This window comes from Vidua macroura, chromosome 16 (assembly GCF_024509145.1).
Source record: "Vidua macroura isolate BioBank_ID:100142 chromosome 16, ASM2450914v1, whole genome shotgun sequence".
Lineage (NCBI taxonomy): Eukaryota > Metazoa > Chordata > Aves > Passeriformes > Viduidae > Vidua > Vidua macroura.
Window position 1 is genome coordinate 6,665,668 of NC_071586.1, and position 22,181 is coordinate 6,687,848.

At 39.6% G+C, this 22,181-nt stretch overlaps 1 protein-coding gene across 1 annotated transcript in view; it reads right to left on the minus strand.

Moving 5' to 3' along the window:
- Positions 1-22,181, minus strand: part of LOC128815553 (uncharacterized) — a 71,540-nt gene that overhangs the window by 8,699 nt on the left and 40,660 nt on the right. The window contains exons 39-60 of the mRNA XM_053992362.1: positions 21,200-21,550; positions 20,147-20,278; positions 19,366-19,515; positions 18,787-18,903; positions 17,051-17,258; positions 15,871-16,037; positions 14,340-14,452; positions 13,366-13,447; positions 13,025-13,162; positions 12,194-12,356; positions 11,394-11,515; positions 9,914-10,054; positions 8,803-8,916; positions 8,286-8,414; positions 7,677-7,838; positions 5,904-6,068; positions 4,632-4,797; positions 3,172-3,356; positions 2,516-2,608; positions 2,034-2,238; positions 941-1,128; positions 170-267 (exon numbers count right to left, since the gene is read on the minus strand). Coding sequence (XP_053848337.1) covers positions 170-267; positions 941-1,128; positions 2,034-2,238; positions 2,516-2,608; positions 3,172-3,356; positions 4,632-4,797; positions 5,904-6,068; positions 7,677-7,838; positions 8,286-8,414; positions 8,803-8,916; positions 9,914-10,054; positions 11,394-11,515; positions 12,194-12,356; positions 13,025-13,162; positions 13,366-13,447; positions 14,340-14,452; positions 15,871-16,037; positions 17,051-17,258; positions 18,787-18,903; positions 19,366-19,515; positions 20,147-20,278; positions 21,200-21,550 — 3,389 coding nt within the window. The remainder of the gene's footprint in view (positions 1-169; positions 268-940; positions 1,129-2,033; positions 2,239-2,515; positions 2,609-3,171; positions 3,357-4,631; positions 4,798-5,903; positions 6,069-7,676; positions 7,839-8,285; positions 8,415-8,802; positions 8,917-9,913; positions 10,055-11,393; positions 11,516-12,193; positions 12,357-13,024; positions 13,163-13,365; positions 13,448-14,339; positions 14,453-15,870; positions 16,038-17,050; positions 17,259-18,786; positions 18,904-19,365; positions 19,516-20,146; positions 20,279-21,199; positions 21,551-22,181) is intronic.

The following is a 22,181-nucleotide window of genomic DNA, read 5'->3' on the forward strand; positions in this document are numbered from 1 at the left end:
TCAGTCCGGCAGCCAACAGAAATAAACATTAGGATGTGATGTGACCAAAGCAAAGAGTGGGTGGGTGGCTGTCCAGAACCCTCAGCTGCACACTGACAGGAAGAGTAACTATGAACATATCCTTTTAGAACACTGCCCAGAGCAGAGATCCTGCAAAAACACCAGTTACCTGGGTGAAAAACTGTACAGGTTCAGCAAGGGCTTCCGGATCTTGCTCACAGCTCTGGAAAACGTGGCCTCTGCCCACCTGAGCACCTGCTGTGTAGCCTGTTGGAGAGTCACAGATTATAAAAGCAATTTCAGTATGGCTTCAGGGCAGGGTCAGTACTTGCAAATGAGTTTTAAATCAAGAAATGCAAAATACCACTTCAGTGTCTCTTGCATTTGTCTCCTGCCTGACAGTGTCTTGTCATGTAGAGGTTAATAATATCCAGAGGACAGACTCTAGTCACAACACCAATGGAAATATATTCTTCCTAAATAACATGACTTAAAGTGTAGCAATGTTTCACTAAGTTAATGTGCTTCAGTAGCTTAGAAAGGACTGTTATATTTAATAATATAAATTAGCCTCATGATATATCTTTTATGCTTTTCATTTCAACTAGAAGAGCCCAGATTTATTTGTACACTGTTTATTGGAATCAAAATTTCTCCTCTCTTTGCAAGAAAAGTAAAAGCTACATGAATGACAGATTACTGCTGCTGTGATTCCAACAAGAACTAGTAAAACAACCTCTCCTCTAGCTGTAAAAGTGCTCTTTCAAAATGGGACAAATATTGCAAGAACAGTAAATCAGCTGTGCACAAGCTTATTATGCGGAAAGACAACAATTTCCATAAACAAAACCAGTTAACTATTTTTGTGTATCCATAGTTCAAAGATGAGACTTAAATTTGTAGGCCTTGAATTAGAAATGGAGAACTGAGTTATACCAACCATATCCAAGCCTGCTTTCACAACCTTTAATGCCATCTGAATTGGTTCCATTAGCCACACATCTTTTACAATCTTGGGTAAGAAAGCCTGGATTTTCTTCATGTGCTCTTCTGTCTTCTCTTTCCAGACTTCATCCAGTGGCTTCAAGGTTACATCGTAGTAGGCGTCTTTCAAAGTTGCTAATGGCTCTGGAGCAAACACATTAATGAGAAACCACAGCTGGTTTGGTACAAGGGCTGCTTGCTTGTTTGTTTCCACCCAACTTCCAGCCTAAGTGAAGGGGGAGCACAGAAAAGTGGAAGAGGCAGCTGTGTTTGCATGGCAGTCAGGCACACTGCACAGCTGTGAACTGAAAGAGCATTTAGCTCTGACCCTGACCCCATATAAATACATTGCTGCTGTCCAAAAGGAATGCAAGGGATGCTCTGCAATGTGAACCCATCAGAGCTGTACTGCACAGGCTGCTCCTGCTGAGCAACGGGACAGTTTGGCCACAACTGATTTCAAGTGTGGTACACCAACTAATTTCAACTTTTGAGAGGGAGTAGCCTAGAGCTAAGTGGCCCCAAGTGAGGTTTTACCCTTGTGAGAACTGAAGGTTTTCACTGCTAATTCCAGCTGACCACATTTCTCAAGGGTTTCAATATGGGCCACAGTCCAGCTAAACAGCAAATTAGTGGCTACTGGATAGGCTTGGAAAAACAGATCAAGTGAAATCCAATAAGTACAAGCATTAAAAACTCAAGGAGGGATGTGAACAGCCCTTTGGGAGGAAAGACTTGCCAGGGAACTGTTAGCAGAAATACTTCAGCTTAGGAATTAAGGACTCTCTTCTCATCCAATTGAACCCAACCTCTTGCGACGGAGAAAAGGCCTCACCACTGATTTCATTAGAAAAGTGCTCACAGAGAGCCTTCTTAGAGCTTATTGCATCAAGGCTCCCACTCTGTACACTAAGAGCCAAGGTCAGCACTTCTTGCTAGATCAAAATAGAAACCTTTGTGCTGTTCAGTATGTTTTATAGTTTACAGTGAAGTTTGGTTTGCCCTGCACTGACATTGTCCCTCTTCTTGTTTTGCACTTTTTTGCTTACTTTGTAATTCATTCTGCATTTGCTGGACAACATCTTGAATTTTCTCCAGGTAAAGTGGGATCCTGCTTCTCAGAATGTACCCAATTCCACTTTGCTTCCACACCTGGGTGACAGCTGTAACCCCACTTTGCAGGAATCCTGCTGCCCTTTGCAAGGCTATTGAAGGCCAGCCAGCTGCTTCAGCCAGGAAACCAACATGCTGCACCTACAGTGGTTCCAAAAAAGAAGCAATTTCAAAACCCACAGTGATCTCAAGGAAAGCTTTGACTTCATTGCGAAGCAGTTCTGAATCCGCAGTGTTGGTGCAGAGATACACGATCTCCACCATTAAACATGCCTTTTGTCTCTGTATACAGGTCAGCACAGGAGTAATCACTGCGGTGTTTGAGCAAAACAAAATAGCTGCAGGCAATATAATGATGTTTAACTAACACTGCATGAACACTTCATGGGGTTTTCACAGATCATGTACAGATACTTACTGATCTCCTGAATCTCCACAGGTATCCATCAAACTTCTTTATCTTCTCAGTCAGTGTGGCTTTCCAAAGGCTCCCAATTTCATTAAGCTTGTTCTGTGAGAAGATTGTTAAAACCTTGAATTCATTACTTAAAGTTGCTTGTGCTGGATCCAAATCATTCAAAGTTTGTACTAGTTTAAAGGCCAGCAAACACCTACAGTGGCCTCACATTTCTTACGGGAAACTACTTCTGCATTATTCAAGGGATTGACGAGGGAACAGAAAAGTCAAACTATAAAAAGCAAAAAGCCTTCCCCAAGTAGAGAGTATGTGAAACCCTACTAAAAGTGAAAGCACTTTCTGGATTCTAATCATTAGTTTTATAACCAATAGGCTGAGCAGTTACTGCTGCTCTCACTTTATTTACTTGTCCTCCTCAGAGGATCCACCCTTTAGAAAAGGGTCCTGTTATTTTCTATCTCTAGGCATGGCTGAATTTCTTAATTCTCACCGTGGGTAACTTCTCACATCAACGTGAAAATAATTAAAACATTGCATAATTTTTCCTGGTTACTCATCAAACTCGCCTACATGGAAGGTGCTCCATCAAAATCACAAAGCCAGGTAATATTCTGGGAAAATCATGCTGCAGTTAACAGCCACTCAAAGGGTCCTACCTCAGCTTTAAGAACTGGATCTCCACATCCATGCGCCAGAAAACTCAAACTTCCATTAGCAGCTGCTAGAGTTACTTGTCCCACGTTTTCCTGCCTTTTACCATTGATGCTGAGATAGGTGTTAATGGCAGCCATGTGTTTCCCATCAGAACAAGCACTGACTTCCATTCCTTCTTCCAACTCCCCTTAAGGAATGAAAAGAGAGCCTTCATTTACAGGAACAACATTGACAGACATTGTTTCAAAGCCAGCTTTTACTTAGGTGATCAATCAGAGCTTGAGTGTGTTAGGTGTGGAGCAAAAACAAAACAAAACAGAAGAGATAAAAGACTATTAGATCAGTGTCAGGATTTGATCTCTTTTGTGTGACTTGTTAATGTATTACATATAAAAATTTCCTACTGCAAAGGAAGCATTGGATTAATGTAAATCTAAATCTCTCGGTCATACTGATTTACAGGCCTTTTTTTCTACTTTAGTCCTCACTGTCCCTTGTTGCAGATGTTTCAAAACTGCTCAGCCCTTAAATGAAAGCCTGTCAGTTCCACCCACCACACACGAGTCGTTTCTACAGAAGCACTGATGATGAGCATAAACAAGTGGTTGGCAAGGTGCACATAGAATCTGGGTTGAGAGAGCTGAGTTGAATAATTTCTACAAACTTCTGACTTCAGTGATTCACAAACTAATGGTCCTAATCTCAAAAACATCATAGCATGATGAACCTGAGAGAAACTCCCATGCAGAAGTGTGGAATAGCAAATCCATAAGTGAAACAAGGGCTGGGATTGTCAGCAGCATGAGTTTGAGTCAACTGGGATATCACCAAATCTATTTGGTTTGCACCCAACTCTAACTGTAGCTGAAATGTGGATGAGCCCCACCTCTTGCAGCTCATTTCACCCCACTTTACTTATCTAGTATTTAGGCATAACTTGAAACAACGGCCTTTTTTTCCTCTCCTTTGTCAGTCAGAGCTGAGGCTGTGAGACAATGCCCTGCAGGCAGTGATTGCACACATCCCAGTTTATACAGCTGTTCCAGCATGTGGTACAATCAGTCTCTGGATGTGCCTCTCTCATTTCCTTTGTTGAATTTGGAATGCAATGATTATATTAAGCAAGACACAAAACTTTTAAGATGGTTAAATCAAAACGAAATTAATCCTATCTTTTGTTACCATCTATTGTAATAATACAAAAATGTGTCCCAAACTGAGCTTTGAAACAAATTTTAAACTTCAGCTTTTCTTTATCTGAAAGATGATAGCTTGAATCAATGAGGAAACTCAGTGCTAGGGACACGACTTTCTTCCTGTCTCTTCATAGCAACGACCCTGGGAGCTGCAGAATAGCTCCAGTTGGAAAGGACCCATAAGGATCAAGTCCAGCTCCCTGGTCTTTGCAGGATGACCTAAAACTAAGTCCTATGGCTAAGAGCATGGTCAGTGAGATACGTACCTTGCAGATACCCCATGTAGTACTGAAAACACTCCTTTCCTTTGGAAGCAGCTACTTTTATTTTCTCTTTCTGGTCAATAATCCCCTCCACCAGGACTTGGCTCTGGACAGATGAGGAAGCAGCAGTTCCTGTCAGGCCTAGCCAAATATCTTCAAAGGCTCTTAACTGCAGCCATAAAGGAAAAACATTTATTCAAAGTCACCACACAGAATTAATGATCATTCAGAGATGGTGCTCAAATATCAGTGCTTCCCACAAAAGGATAAGTGGTGAGGGAAATGTTTCCCAATGCTTGTGCACTATGCAGGAGTTACACAAAGAGATGCACAAGCATCAGAGTGATTGGCCCAGGAGCTGAATGATTGGATAGCACAAGACTTGTGGACAAAATTTTAATGGAAGAAATGAAAGAAACATAATGTCACAGTCAGTTCTCTGAGAAGCTGCTGATTTGTGCCATTTATTCCAAAACACAGAATGAAGCAAGCTCATGCAGAGCAGCTGATACTAATTTCATCTCCCTCCTCTCTAAAGAGAGAGGAATGGAAAAATAATTTAGTATTTGTTACTGATTAAATCATCATCATAATTTTGTTAAGGGATGATCTATTGTCTCAGTTAGTACCTGACTACCCACATTCCTACTAATGAAGAGTTGAAGAGTTTGGATGGTGCCAACCCTGTTAGTTTTTTGCCTGACTTTGTTGTCTCCATCTGCCTCTCCACCATTTTAATTTCACAGGAAATTAAAAGCAAATGCAAAACAGGGGGGGAAGGGAGAGAAAAGGGAAGAGATTTGTCTCAGAATGAGAATCATATGAGCTGGTTTGTGCCTTTTTTTTTTTTTTTTTTTTTTTTTTGGCCAGTTCTTTTTTCTGGCAAATTATGCTTTGTGTAAGCATTGTATTTTGTTTCCCTCTTTCTTCTGATGAGCTGAAAACCCCATACCTCACACAACCGAGCGGTCATGCTGAAGGGGAGTTAGAACAGCACACAGCCTCTTAAAATTGATACACTCCACTAGAAACACACTTGCTTTATTTGTGACAGCTCTACAGAGAACTAATGCTGGTGCCTTCCTTTGTCTGTCAGTCACACTGCATGGACACTGCCTAACTGCTCTTTTGGAGACAGCACTACAGAAACCTGGAGAGTTTTATGTTGCCTGCTGTTTTATAGTCACTGCCTGTGCCTGATCCGTTTAGGAAATAAATGGCAGCAGGCCTTTCAAAACCAAACCCCAGTGCCAGTAAAATAAAATAAAAACTCACTTCAATTTCCAGAGAATAGTTCTTCACATCAACAGTGCTCTGATTCTTTATGGATATTCCAATCAACCCCTCATCTCTCCCATGATCAGCAAGGTGGAATCTGCCCTCTGACTGCAAAATGATGTCATCTTTGTTGAGCTGGTGCTTTCCAGATAAAACAATTACCTAAGTATGCACAAAAAAGGTCCAAACAAATTTGAGTAGTAAGAAGTTGTACAGTGGCAGCATTCTCATGAAATTACACCACAAACAGAACTTGTTTCAGAAACCAGCACATCTTCCTGCTCCTCACAGCACTGTCTTCATTACATCTTCAGTTTCTGTGCTCTAACAAAGCAAGTTCAGTGATTATACCCTAAGACCAGAGGAACAGCTGCAGAGAACTATATTTGTTAAAATGCCCAATGTTTTTTTGCTCCTACACTTCTCAGCTACTCTAGCCAAACGTTTTGATAAAGTTGGGGATACATGGGAGGTCAGGTGAATACTGTCCTGGTTTCGACTAGGATAGAGTTAATTTCTTCTCAATAGCTGGTACAGTTTGGGATTTGGAATGGGAATGGGGTTGGTTACACACTGATGGTTTGGTTTTGCTCAGTTGTTTATCCTAAGTCAAGGACTTTTTTTGCGTGTGTCTCTCCTGCTCTGCCAGTGAGGAGGTGAACAAAAGCCCACCTGGGACCGATGCCCCAACATGGCCAAAGGGATTTTTCACACCACAGAATATCATGTCCAGTACATAAACTGGGGGGAGTTACCTAGAAGGGGCAAATCTGGGTTTGGGAAGGGGGGGTCTGGCATTGGGCAGGGGGTGATGAGCAATTGTATTGTGCATCACTTCGTTTCATTTTTTTCCTTTTCACTATTAGTAGTAGTAGTAACTATTATTATTGTGTTTTACTTTGTTTTCAATTATTAAACTGTTCTTATCTCAACATACAAGTTTTACTTTTTATTGTCCTCCCTATTCCACAGGGAGAGGGTAGGGAGAGAGGGGGTTGAGTGAGTGGCTGTGGTACTTAATTTCCAGCTGAGCTTAAACCTTTGAAGAGAATGATCCAAAAATACAGAGGTACCTGCTTTTGGAGTGACGTGCATATACATCCTTTGCATTATAAACAGGTTCTATCCCTCCTTGGTCTGTGAGAAAGTTTTCCTGTTGCTAACAGAGCATAAGCTGCTCTGATGTAAATAAGGAAACCAACATGTGTTTCAGCCACTGGAAACTGGAGAGAGACATTTATTGCAGGTTCCAAGTGCTGTGTTTGTGAGTGCCTACAAGCAACTCTGAGGACCAGATGCACCTAAGGAAGATCATGGGTGGGCCTTCAGTTTATGTGTGTAATAGAAAAATAAGGTTACATTATGGTTCAAAAATCCCTTAGAGCAGCAGAGCAATCATAAAAACCAGCAAACTTTTACCCACGGGGGAAGGAAAGCACTTTTACTCCTCTCTAGTCTCCTTTTTGATCACTTATGAGCCTGTTTTGGTATTCTCCAGAAACATGAAATTAAGATACCTCTGAAAGAGGAACAGGAAAGTAAGAACATGGAGGAAGTGAGAATGTTTACAACCATAAAAGGACCTATAGAATACACTATAGTAGCAAACAGAACCTTTCTGCCTCAGTCCATCAAATGACAGTGTTTATTTATTTAAGCTACAGAAGTATGGTAAGTCTTCCGAAGAGTTGCAGCTGAGGAAAACTAAGTCTCCAAATGAGTAATTACATTTAAACTGAAGTAGGTTCCATGTGTTTATGTCAGACTTACATTTGGAAGGTCACAGAACTCAAAGCTCGTATAGTAATCCAGGCAAGAGTAGTAGTTTGTTTCTATTTTACCCAGAATCTGCTGTTTGGCACATGGGGTCAGGAAAATATTTTCCAGAACAGCTTCTAACTGAAACTTATCAGGATACAAGAGTTGATTTCTCTGCAATGAGCCAAGAAAACAAAGTTAAAAGATGACAGCAAGATCTTAGACACTCCTTGGAGCCCACTCATCCCATCCCTGGGCTGGCTTTTATTATTTCAGTAGGTTCAGGATTTTGAGGTAACATTTCCAAAACATAATGTTTCCATGCTTATCAGCCTTGTTACCGATCCCCATCCTACAAGTTTTGCAAATTCAGGACACAGGTGAGGCCTCCAGTTTGTAAGAACCCTTTCTTTCTTAACTATGCTCCATTTAGCTTTTTTCCTGTGTAGAGAAAAATGTAAAAGGTAAAGTGAAATAATGATATTTCACAAAAAACAGTGCTCTGTCGAAGCTTTCTTAAAATCCACCCAACATTACATCTAAAACCAAAATAATTCCTCATCTACTGAGAACAGCTTCCATAAAAATGGTAAGTCAACAGATACAACTGCCTTCTCTTACCTCATATGTGAAATTGTGTTTGAATTTTTTGTCATCCCAGTTCAGATCTAGGTATTCATTAAACAATGTTGGTCTTTGCTCTAGAGACCCACATGCATGCAGGTGTTCCATGCTTAATATTCTCTGAAGCTGGAAAAGTGGAAAAAATTGACATATATAAGTAATTTTTAAAAAAAATGTTCAGTATATCCTCAGGCAGTAGGTTTCCTGGGCAAAAACACACCCTGTGAGAACCCCTGGATGGTCTATACCCATGAAACCCTGCTTCAGTCTCTCCCAAGAAACCTAAGGGGCTGACAGCTCTGCCCTGAGGGAAAGCTGCAGCCCAAGTACAACCATGTCTGGCAACATGAAACTGAATTTTCCACAGCATTTATTTTTCTTCCTCTGAGACATAAAAAGGTTGACTTCCAGGCTTTCATATGGTAACAAGTAGAGAAAAAAAAAATCATTCTGTGAGGATCAAACACAGAAATTCAGCTACACTCATCCCTTCCAAAGGCTGTAAGACTCATACCTGGCCTGCAGAGAGTGTCACACAGCCACCCCAGGCAGTGATGTCCATGTTGGATTTATCCTCCAGCCCCAGCCGGAGGTGAGCAGGCTGCCCAGCATTCCCTGAGACCTGCAGCTGAAAGCAGAGAAGGATTTGTCCAGCAGCAAGACTAGAACCAGCAGAATGATCCCCATCCAGTGGAGGAAAACAGAGCCACTGTGAAAGCTGCCACAGATCCATGTTCAAACTCTGTGGAACTCAGTGGTCTGGAAGCTCCAGGCCTGAGACAACCCCAGGGAAGCTGCACTTCTACAACCAAGGCCATGGAAGGCTTTTGTCACCCTCTCTGGAAGCTCCCTGGGGTCTGCCATGCAAAGCAACTAATGGCACAACTGCAATAATGACCCTACAAGAGAATTTATTCCTCTGAATATGATTCTGGACCCATACTGAGTATTGTGCAAACCCCCCTGAGCCCCAAAGGGCTTCAGAGGAACAAACACTGCACAGCTGGCAGAGCTTATTGCTGAAAGTCTTCAGCCTCAGCAGCTGCAGTGTCCTGACCCACAGAGTGCATTGTCAGACAGAAGTTATACTGTAGTATTTGATCTGGAGGGGTTATTTGTGGAGCTCCTCCTCCTCTTTTTCCCTACATATGCTTTGCAAGTGCATTTCAAAACTACAGTTAAAGCCTTTCTAGTCTTGCACATTTTCACATTTGTGTTGCAATTTCCTATACAATCTAAAAATTTACATTTTCTTCACAGGGGTATCAAAGGGTTTCTGGTTTGGTTTTATTGTTGGGTTGAGGTTTTTTGTTTGTTTTTCTTGTGTGTGCACACTAGGAGTTTGTTCATTGCTTTATGGACAAAATTTGCCTCATTTTCATTGCTTGGCAGGTTCCTGGGCACTTCTGGGTTCCTCCCATCCAAAAAGGGTCAATACTAAAAGTGCAAGACCGTTGGCTAGGAAACAGTGCTGGTGATTTGGACACAAGCAGGTAACAGCACTTGGTGCTCTTTACATTTTTCAGGATGATTTCTGGTTCTGCAATTCTCAGGGATGAAAGGCACACTCACAGTAAATGCAGTATCACAGCTGTGTGTTTTGCAGCCCAGCCTCATGATCTCACCTGCTGGTTGTACTTTCTGCCCCTTCTTTCTGACAGGGAATGCACCTCCAGTTGCTTCAGAGTGTAATTAAATGGGTGGGCAACAGTGGCTCTGTAGCTTGTCCGGTGTCTTCCAATCTTCAGAGAAGATGACACTGATACCTGATCCATATCAACAGATGGAAAAGGAACTTGTGAAATAAAACTCACATACTGACCTCAAACATGCACCCAGTAAGATTTCCCTGTACCTTGTCCTCAGATGAATTATGTGCACAATAAAGTCCTTTCTGAAGAAGTGAGGCAAATTAATGGTAAAATTAGGATAATTTTTGTTGCTTGAATTCCCTGAATAGCACAGCTCAAAGCAGAACTACTCTCTGTATTTTACTAAAATAATGAACAATGCTTAAGTTTGTTGAAGCTTAATTTTGATCTCATCTTTAGGGACTGCAGGCTGCACTGCCACAGAATCATTGGACATGGCTTGCAAAGTTAAAGCACAAGAAAAAGCATTTGCTTCATCAGGAGCTAAATTCTGCTATGTTATTGAAAGCAAAATATTTTTGTGGTAATTTAAATAGTGGTGGGATTTTAATAGTTGTGGTAATTTATGAAGTTGTAAAAAAATACATTCTATACAACTGCTAAAGTAAATTTTGGAATTTTAACATTTTTAACTTTTAACTGCTCTTTGCAGGCACATTTATGTTTATGTGTGGTAGCATACTTTATACATTGTCTTCTATCTTTCCATTATTTAGAAAATAATGTAATACTCAACCAAGGTGCTGCATTTCAGATGCACATATAAAGATAGCAGCAAGTCAGGAAAGTGTCCCCACTTAACCACATCTGGAAATCAACCTACCCTATCTTCTCCTAGTTCTGTCTTTTTCACTCTTTATATTTTTTAAAAATAGTGATGACTTACTTTATGAAAACAGAGACTGGTTTCAACTGTTCCACGTTTGTCAGTCTTGCTAATAAGGAGGAGAGTGAAAGAATGAAATACAAAAGAGCTTTGACTGAATCACTAAAGCTGAAAATGCTAAGCAATGTGTCCTCTTCTGTGTGGGTAAATCCAGTATTATACCCATGCAACGAGTTCTTCATCCTTCTCAATCTCAACAAATGTTCACACTCGCTCACTTGTCTTAGATTTTATTTCTTTGTCCATAAGCTGCTTTAAGCATGATATTTGTGCTATTCTTCCCACCTACTATCAGAGGCCCTTACCCAGTGCTTTGAAGCTTATGCATTTCATTACCTTTGGTCAAGCAGCAAGATGTGAGGTTACTGCAAACAAAGAAATACTATGGCCTGAAAACACTTCCTACAAGCTTTCACAGTCAGAACTTTTTATACATCCAAGAAGGGGGATAGTTTGCCTTATAGTCAAGTTCCCTGGCTTGGTTAGTGCCTTTTAAAATTAAAAACAAAACAAAAAAAAAACCCTCTTGATACCCTCCTGACTTTTATTTGCTCTGGGCCACTGTACCTTGTCCTTCTCATTCCAAATGACAGTAAGAACATCCTGGTGACTGCGTGCTGAATGTTTCACAAATAAGTTTGCCCAGGCATGCCGTGGAAAAGGGATGGAGAGAGGATGGAGAAGTTCCACTACAAGGAAAACAAACAAGTAAGATTTGCCACCAGGAATCATGACCGTTCCCAGGACATTTTCCCAGAGGCAGCAGGACATCCCTTGGTTCCCAGGGAAACGCGGTCCCTGCTCACACACACCCCTACCCAGCAGCCACAAGGAATTCAGTGTGCTGATGTCTGCTCAACAGGAGGAAATGTGAGAACAGGAACCCTCTCTCCATTTACCAGCAGAACAATAACCAAAAGATTGACAACTACACCCAGAGCAACTTCAGCAACAACAACCAGGGAAATAATCTGTGTGAAACTGAGATGGTCTTACACTGGAAGAGGAACAGCTTACAACACTCAAACAGATAAGTGCAGTTATCTTCTCTATTTTCTGATCATATAGTCTAAACATAAGGGTTTAACACCTCAAGGTAGCAGCCAGTGTGACCAGTGCTCCCTTCAGCACCCAGTACTTAAATTTTATGTTCCATATTCACAAAGCAGAAAGAGTATTCTGAAGTGGATGTTTCTAACAGCCAGACCTATAATGAATTTAAAGCAAATAAGACCCTAGAAGCCCTAAATTGAAACCAGGATTGAAACCCTTTGGACATGCATTTTGAATATGCATTTTGAAATCCGATTTATGTCATTTATTTTATAGTCTGCTTTGAATACTTGTAAAAGACTTGAGAAACCTACCCTGAATGCCATGACCTCCAGGCAGCTTTGGGAAGAGTCCAGTGTAAGTGCCTGTTAGCTTTATCTCTTTGCCATCCCACAGGGCAATGTGCCTCAGCAGATGGGTTCTGTTGCCTTTTTGGTAAATTGTCATCAACACAAGTTGCCTTGGAAGAATTTTTAACTAAAATGAAAAAAGGGCAAACATTAAACCCCAAATTCTCTGAGAAGGTAAAAGCTAAGTGTAATTTTGATACCCCAAAGTCCTGTGGGGTCTGTAGGAATGTGTTTTTAAAGGTCTAGTACAATGATACTCTAAGCCCACTGCTCTTGTGGGCTCTAGCAAATATTTGTTTCTACTTGTCTTCATCTCTACAGAAAGTTGTCCTTGCAAATAATGGAACATACATAAACAACCAAGTATTCCCTTTACAACAGTCTTTGATTATTATACAGTTTGATTTTCTTTTATCTCACAGAATAAACCTTATAACATCAAAAGGCCCACTATTACAGAATAAATCCAGCAGATAGCACAAACAACAATAGGTATTTGTGACATCTTTTCTTATTTAGAGAAAGAAATGTGTGGTACCTGCATTATAAAAACTGGTTCCATTTGTAGCACATTATTTTTCTTATTTCCTATACATCCTATATGAGTGCTCCATCTATAGGAGCAAACAAATACAAACTCAAACTAATCCACAGTCAAATGTTTGCTCGTGCTACGAGAAATCAAGGGCAAAACACCTCACACAGCAGGAGCTGCATTTGGCCTTCTCTGCTTGGCAGCCACCCCCTGAGTGCCCTCCTGTCACAGCCTGCCTTTGCTATCAGTAGTGTACCAACCTGGGCCATGCTCTGTGCCACTTCAATGGCATTAGTGTAGCTGCCTCCAGTCAAAGTTAGCTTTGCTGAAACATTGAAATCCCTTTTTTCCATCCTGAGGTAGAGTTTGCCTTTTGCTTCACTCATATCATAATTTACCTTTTCAAGTTCCCATTAAATAAAAAAAAAAAAAGGAAAAAAATAAGACTGGGATTGTTAACATCTTTAAAAACAGGAACATCCTCAACAATAACAAAAATGTTAGAAATACTAGTACTAGAAATAAAGCAACTTGACTCCTAACATATTAGACAAGTCTACTTTGCAGTGATGTATGCAATGGATTACTTGCAGATAGTTACCTTAGAAGACAGTTGTGCTGCACAGGGGAAGTACTGTAGAAAGAAGGGATGAGTCTGGAGTGCTTTTATATTCAACTCTTCACTAAAGGGAAGAAATGTTCTCTTGTTCAACAATATTTCAGAAAGTCGACTCTTGCAGGCAGCACAAGTTCATGTGAGTTAGCTCCAAGTCTGCCACAGCTTTTAGAGTTAAAATGGCAGTACCTGCCACTGAACACTTACCCAGCTCCCAGTTTTTGATGCATTCACACAAAATGACAACCTCTGAGCTCAATAAAAAATCTGTGTATGCATCCCAGGGACAGAATATAGCCCAGTGGACCAGAAATCATTTTGCCATAGCAAATGCATCAGCTTTTTAAAAATGAGAAAGGTATTTTGGAATCTGACTTTGCAAGCACTGTCATGGTTTATAAACTTAGAATTTGCAATGATTAGAGATTTTAACAGAACTTACAAGACTTTTCAGTGCAAAGCTCTTTTGCTAGAAATTTAAGAAATATCTGAAGTACCCCAAGGCTAAAAACATCAAAACTGTAAACATCCTTAAAAGCCTACAGTTTTGTGCAGATACAGCCATACTGACACCAACTTAGAAGACCAAGTTGCCATAATTTTACAACTTTCAACTGTGCCAAAAGAATTTAGTAAGATTTAAGTATTTATGTCAAGTTTAGTTATATTTTTAAGTACTTGTCTTGTCCAGGCCTAGAGTTTTATGGACTCTTTCACTGTCTGCTACTTGGATTCTGTGTGGGCAGGCAGAGACAGGTCCCAAGCTGCGAGGGGAAGAATCTGTCTGCAGCCCTTCAAAAACTCCCTGAGGTTTACAGAGTGTTTGGTGTGACTACTCACTTTATCCAAGTTTTGTTATCCATTTCACCAGTGATTTGGTGATTTATACAGTAACTGTATTCTATGGAAATCACAGCGGCCTAATGGCATTTTTATAGTGCTCAGAATGACCCTTTTACCCTTGCTGGTCTTTTTTTCTACTGATGGAAAAGGAGAAGTTTTTGTTTTGTTCATAGGTCAGCCTCAGAGCACCTTCAGTTTCATTTTCAGTCATGACTTCTTGAACTGTCATCTGTGGAGGGGGAAAATAAACAAATGACATGCCATAACTTGTACCCATCATTTCACCTCAACTGAGCACAATCTCTTGACTCACTTAAAACCATCATCTTGACTGAAGTTTATCTTCCAGACATGCCTTCTGGATGCTTCCTAGATGTAAACCAAGAGCCTCATGAGAGGTTTTCCTTTTTTGTGTGTGTTTCCATAGCTACTCATTTGCATTACTGGCAAATATTAGTGTTGCTTTCAATGTACCCTTATCTGGTTTAAGTCTAAAGCTACTGGTTCTTGTTTATGTTTCCATCATCTCATGTTTCATATACCAGAAAGAAATTGTGCTCTTTTTTTTTTTTTTTTTTTTTTTTTTTTTTTAGAAACAGATGAGGTTCCACCAATTTTTTGCTCTAGGGCATTCCTCCCACAGCTGCTGCATCATCTACAGACTTATCCTGAAAACCTGAAAATGCTAAAGAATCTCTCTGGGAAAGATGAGGGCTGTTTCCCTCATATCTATCAATAGCAACACTGGTATTTGCCAAAGTCTGTGGGAACAGTAATTTCTGAAGTCCCCTGGTTATAATCATACCTTATAAATGAATAAGGCACCTCAATAATTACCCCATCTCTGCTTTTCTTTTTTTTTTTTTTTTAATTCAAACGTTTAGAGGATAAAATACATTTCACTAAATATTAATGGGGAAGAAGCAGTGAAAATATCTTACACTTTCAATAAAAGGTTGTAAATAAAAGGTAGTAAATATTCCCTTGAAACATTAATACTTAATATGCAGGTTTAATATTGATCTAATGTTTATGTTCAGGAAAGTTAACCTTTAGTCTTGCATCCTAGCTACATGTCCTCTTATTTGAAGAGAAGGTGGTGGATCACTTGGAAATGTTTTTCTGGGTACTACCCTTCAAAAGGGAAGGGGACATTTCAACTAATGCTTCTTTCTCCCAAGGGATAAACAGGTATAGCCTTTGTTGATCCTACCAAGTAGTTTGGAATATAAATCTACTTCTGTTTATTCAATACTGAAGCATTTTAGGTATTTGTGATAGAAGTGGTTTAACCAAGGCAAGGAGTTCTCTAGGTATGAAGGACAGCTGTTTTCTACCAAAAGTTCTTTCTACTTTTGTGAGCCCTATCAGCTGCAAAGTGATAGTAAATACATGCCTTCCTGAAATGATTAACCCTGAAACTGGGGATTTCAGATACCTGACCAGGTTCCTTAGAAACAGACCACTAGCTCTGTACTTCAGTTAAATGAGGATTCAGATACACTGGACCAAGTCAGCTCTCAGCTGCACTTGTATATAAACCTGGAGTCATTTCACTAAGGATACTGGAATTGCTCTGGATTAATGCAAATGTAACTCAAGTGACAGCTTTCATCAAAGCACAGCAAAAGTTTTGTGGTGCATTACCTTAAGAAAGAAGGGAAGTCCCAGGTGATGGAGAAGTGATATTGAATGCTTCACCTCTGCCACAAACACAAATATACCAAAGAGTTCAAAGTCTGTGTCAACATCCACAGCCACAGATATATCTTTCTCATCATATTGGATTTCACAGACAGTCTTGGCTTTGTTTTCTATATAGAAGGGACAAAATAGTGCCAATTTGAGCAGCTAATTTTTGAGTAATTTCAATACTGCCTGCATAAAATCAACATGGACAGCTTTTAGCTTAATACATTCATCAAGACAAAGCAATCATTCAGGATTACAAGAACTTTGGCCTGTGGTTGGAGGAGGGCAGAATTTTGCTGGATGTCCTTGAACTTTGTCCTTACAAAGTCTTGTGGTAACAGCGCTTGTGTACCCACATCCAGTGTTAAGTGGCAAGTTAGTTCCTGTCAGGAATGTGTTTGTGCAGCTAGAGCTGACTAATCCATACAGCCAGCTGCATCCCTGGCCTGCAGCAGCCTCTTCCAGGGAAGAGCTCTGAGCTGTTCTGACCTCCAGTGACTCCTTTGGTTCCAGCTACAGCAGCTCAACAATGCCCAAAGAGCATGACCTGAAGACCTTTCCCCACTGTCCTACCAGCTTTTTATTTTTGAAAAGGAAAACACAAGAGTGCTAAAAGATCAACATAGATAAGGATGTAAAACTCCACCAATTCTTTAAGACAAAACCCACAGAAATGGTGGGTTTGTGGTAGAAATCATATGGTGACTGTGGCTGTCCTGAGAATGACCTCTTGTCCTGTTGCTTTTTTCTGAACTGGTGAAAGGAGATGATGCCACTCACATTAGTATTGATTCAGTGCCTGCTAACCTCAGTAATTCCTGCCCTTTGGTGCTCTCACAATTGTTCCGTTTTCTTCAACTGAATATATTCCCCTGGGGGCACTTAAGGCACCTGATCACAATGTAAGAGAGAAATGCAGATTGGATTTATGCCAGGGCTTTGAAGGTGGACTGTTTTCTTCAACTAATCAGAGATGCAGTTTCAGAATGACAATTTTACTTACAAACAAGATAAAGCCTCTTTTTATGTACTACCAGCAAATTTTATCCAGTTTGTAGCTGCTGAATGAACAGCTGAAACATCCTCATAGAGCTATTAGAGAATAAAAACCCTGCCAGGAATGGCAGGTACCCACCTGATTTCTGTAAACTGAAAATTAAGTTGATTGCCTTAGGGTAGCCAGATGCCTGGAGTACCTCACTGCTGTGCACACTCTGGCAGAAGAGATCCACTTGGTGGCCAACATAATAGGAGTTTATTATGTATGTGATTGATGTTTCTCCAGCTGTAATGTGCACATATCTCTCTTGAGTAGTGTTTCTCCCTTGAAAAACCACATCTATCTAAAAATGACATGTAAATATAAGTTCTCAAAATAATATTTAAATAATATTTAGTTTTAAGACAGGAGAAAATGGAAGTGAAAGTTCTGTCTAGTCTATACTTATGTCAAAATCTATCCATTAACAAAATATCTCTTGGCCTTTCATGAATCATCTTTGACTTTCAAGTATGAAGCTTATCCAACTGAATGAATGTCAAGCCATGCCAGCCTCACTGATCTATGGCAAATTTTCATTAGCTTATTTTTTATCCCACAAATACAACTTCCTTCTTATAAAGGATACTTAATATACACCTACTGACAATATTTACCAGATAGTAGGTACTCCAATACTTCTCTGAAAATAGTACCCAAAGAAATACTTCTTTCAGTACAAAATTCCCATTAAAGAGCATAGGAGCAGTACTCCAGTTCCTGGTGCAATGTGCTCAAGCTGTCCTGTAGAGTTACAATATCAACAGTACCCACTCTACCACCACAGATCAGAATGGAAGAATCTCATTCAGAAAGCAGTCAAGGAGAAACTTGCTATTACAGTAGTTCAGGTTTTAGGCATCCAGAGTTTTTAAATATCAGAAAATCTCAGCTTCCATCCTGTACCTTACAAAATGGGAGTTTTCATTCAAGCCATGAGCTTGAATTACATCCTTATACAGGACAATAATTATAATTAAAAACAAACAAACAAAACAACAAAACACCAAAACTACCTGTAAAGATGATGGGACTCTGGCTTGTAGCAGCCATGGCAAAGAGTGATGGAAATTCCCTGTTATGTTGGTACTTGTTTCAAACTCCTGAATTTGTCCTTCAAGAACTGTTAGGTGAGCACCATAAAGCACTTTCAAACTAAAGCTCCTGGTGACTCTGAGGTTCAAGATAGCCTGTATGCAACAAAAGTAAATGGTCAAAAGACAGAATTGTAAAAGTTAAAGCTCCTGCTGGTCAGGGTTCTTTCTTTGGTTGAGACAGTATAATCTCAAAGATGTGTCAAAGACACATCTTGTATCATTTTATAACACAACACAACATAGTTATAAATGTCCCTTTTATTTTAGAATTCAAACATTTAACATGTGTTCTCAAGTATGGCCATGCTTTAATGTTATTCAGTTACATGGTTAATAAGTCTTGTGTTTCTCAGATAAAAAAATATGCCAGATAATCAGAGTTCAGAAGGAAAATACCATTTGGAAAGGACCCAGTGAAATCCCAGCAGTGCCCCCCTCTGTCCTGTGCATCCAGGGGACACTGCAGCTCTGTCAGACACACAAATGCAGTGCTCTCCTCTCGCTCCACACTGGGAGCAACCTCCAGCCCCAGACCTGTGGAAAGTTCTGGTCTAAACTATTCTCCCATGAGAACAAAATGAGCTTCTGGACTCCCTTCAAGAACAAAGGGGGCACCTGGACTCCCCTTCACCAAAACAGCAAACGTGTAAAGTCCATCTACACCCACTGCTCTTTGCCATCTCACTTCCCCAGCTGCTGTCCCCCTCGTGCCATGGCTCCAGGTTGATAACCTACCTGCAACTCAATCCTGTCTTTTATTTGCAAAGTCCTCAATGTGTCTATGTTATGAGTAAGTTTGTAGTTAAGAGACACAATATCCAACTTCTGGACAAAGTTCAGTTCTTCTGTAATCTGCTCAGTTCAAGTAAATATGACAAAAGTTAACTGTGGCACATCTCTGACATGGAGACTTCTCCGAATAACTGTAATCATTGGACTAATTACACATTAGAATAAAATTATGAAAGCTATGAAAACTTTATGGTGAAGAATTGTCTAATTTTTTTAGAAGTCACAGCTTTGTACTGTAAAAGGGAATATGCTGCACCAAGTGAAGATTCTTGATAAGGAAGGTTTGATATAGTTTACAAACGAGAGTCAAGGATCATTGCTGATGTCAAATTTGTTGCAAGGAGCAATTGCACAGAAGAACTGGTTGAAAGATACTGCTTTCATTTAATTAAAGCCTTTAGAACTAATCCAGCTCCAGCAAAGTATTGCATTTGGATTGTCTGCAGAAACAATATTTAACCAAATCAATTAGCTCACTTCAACTTCTATTTCACATATTACTGATATGGAGAAGACACTTACTTGCTTGTTGTTCACACAAAAATTAATAAATCCTTTATAGAAGTCACTGCTTTTTTCTGATACCACATCAAGTAACATCCTCATGGGAATGCCAATGTCAGCAGCTCCTTGGATGTTATGGGTTAGCACCACATCCAGCTCTTGCCTTTCCTGTTAATAGTTCACAGCACAGAGAGCAAAGCACATGTAGAACCCAGAGATTGCTGCAATACAGAGCTCAAACCAGAAATCTGTCTGTCCTACATTGAATGAATTAAACTCCCACTAGCTATGTTGTTTCCCTATGGCACAGAAACACGCAGAGATCACCAGTTATGGCAGGAAAGTGAAGCACCATGAGGAAACAGGTACTCAGGTTGTTCTCTGCACTCTTGCTCTGATGACAAGAGAATCCAAACTTGTAATTGTCAACAGAAAAGCAAGAGATTCGCAGCCTTCCCTGTGTTGCTGTCTCACTGAATAAGCAAACAGCAGTGTCTCAATTAATCACAGGGTAAATCACAGTGATGTAAAGAACATCCAACAGTAGAATAAAAACAGCAAAAATTCACACATAAAGAGCATAACAAGGAAATTATTCAGCAAGTGCCTGAGCCTATATCCTATTATCCTATACATCAGTTACTGCACATTGGAGGTGCCAGATTTTCAAAGATTTTATTATTTCATTTTTATTCTGGCATTCATTACTTAAGCTTGACTATTTGTTCCAAATAACATATGTTAGAATACATTACTCAGTACTTTGTTCACACACTCCAACAGGCTGCAGGGTACTCACATCAGTGACCTTTAGTATAAAGAGTCCTCGGAATTTACTTTCATCAACAGTGATCAGTGTCTGTGAATCTAGGTTCATCTTATCCATCAAAAGGTAGCCTGAGCCATCAATTTTCATTGGTGCTCCAAGATCCTGTAAAAGAAAGAAAAAACTTTTAAAAATCACCACTTTTGCACTTAACCACAAATACATTACACCTCTGCAACTTAATTCCTAATAGTAACTTTAATCACCTAGCTGTAAAATCAAGTATATCAGGCAGCATAGGCACAGGATGTTTCAGAAATCTTGAGAGCTTTTTAATACATTTTATAAATACTGTATTTTTTATTTTGAATATGTCTGATTTTTTTTGATAAATGAGTCAGCATAAATAGAACACTGGACAATGTGGCAGCTCTTCCTGCCTAAATGGAAAGTTAATTTATATCTATGCTTGGCATTGTCCCAGTGGCCCAAAGCATCCATAAATTCAGTGAAACCAGACAGTATACATAAGTTTATTATGGCAGTTCTGTTTTTGGAAAAGGGCAAGTGAATCTCATCTTTGTATACTCAGATTTGCCCTGACTTGCATATTAAATTCAGAGATCATAATGTGATAACATGTTTCTCAAACTTTCCATACACTGAATTTTCTGACCTGAAAATTATCTATTTACTCCATATATTTTTAAACTGTTGCAGAGTTTGTTTCTCAAACTGCGAGAAACTGTAACTGCTTATAAAACTAAAGACAACTTTGAATAATCATTTCTGTACATAAAAACCCTGCAGAATTTTCAACCATGTTTTAGAAAACACATCAGAGCTAGTACAAGCAAGTCCACTATCTGCAGGTACTGATTAATAGAAAATTTGGAGTATGCCATATGAAAATACAGGGAATGATTGGCTCCAGAAGTAAGATGCAACATTTAAAGAGAATGTTTTTCTTATTTCTCTGCAACCTCTTTGAAATACTTAGATTATTGTCTTCTGACTTTAGCAGGTACAAAGGTCCTAGCTTAGATGTATAAATTCAACATTAAAGGAGAAAATTCTTTTCCATACCTGAATTGTTTGGCATTTGTTTTCTATAAGCATTTTCCACTGCAGGTTCTTTTCAGGGTCAAAGTCCCCATTCATTTGAAGCTCACAGGCACCCAATTTCATTTCAACTCCAAGAAGATACTTTAAGTGTTTCCGTGCACTGATAGACAGCTCATTTTCCCTTGGGATTTCCTTCAGCTGGGGGAGGTCATGCCTGAACTGAATTTCCAGAGCCATCTTTGGCTTGCACTCTGCTCTCACTTCAAGATGGGCAGTTTTGCCTTCTGTTTCCAGGACAGAGAGCAACTCTGCCTGGCACTTGTCCTTCTGAATGGATCCTGTGAGCCGTGACTGAGTAGGGAAACTGAGATCCTATCAAGATTTAAACAAAAAATCCTTTGGAATATTACAAACACTTTAAAACAAGTGTGTATTATGTGGTACAATATCAGAGACAAAACCTACAGTCTCCAAGCTGACATTTTTCTCCCTCTCAACAAGAAAGATGGTGATTTTTCCTGAATAGGACCTGATGGAAGATTTAAGGGCTGTCCTGCAGAATTCACAACTTCTGCATCTTTACAAAGTTTAATATTTACAAAAAATACAAAATATCTGTTTCTTCAGATTGGCAAAGTTTACTAAACATTCTATGCTTCATCCAGACCACACCAATCTCAGTTTTCAAACAAATTAATGTACAAAAAAATCATAGGCCTAACAGACATTCTTGCATCTGGTTGTAGAAGGTTTAGGTTTTTTTTATAATTAAACTTTCTGCTTGTCTTGTGCAACATTCCAAATGAAAGGTTTCTTCCCATTCTGTCAAAGAATTTCTAAAAACACTGAAAATTCTACTATTTTTAATACTTTAAGGGGTTTTAATTCCCTTTTCACAACAACTTTCCTGTCATTTTTATGTTGCCATTTTGTAGTTGAGGAAGTTACTCAGTTTGAGGATTTGAAAGCAAAATATAAATTCCTATGAACATCTAGGAAAAAA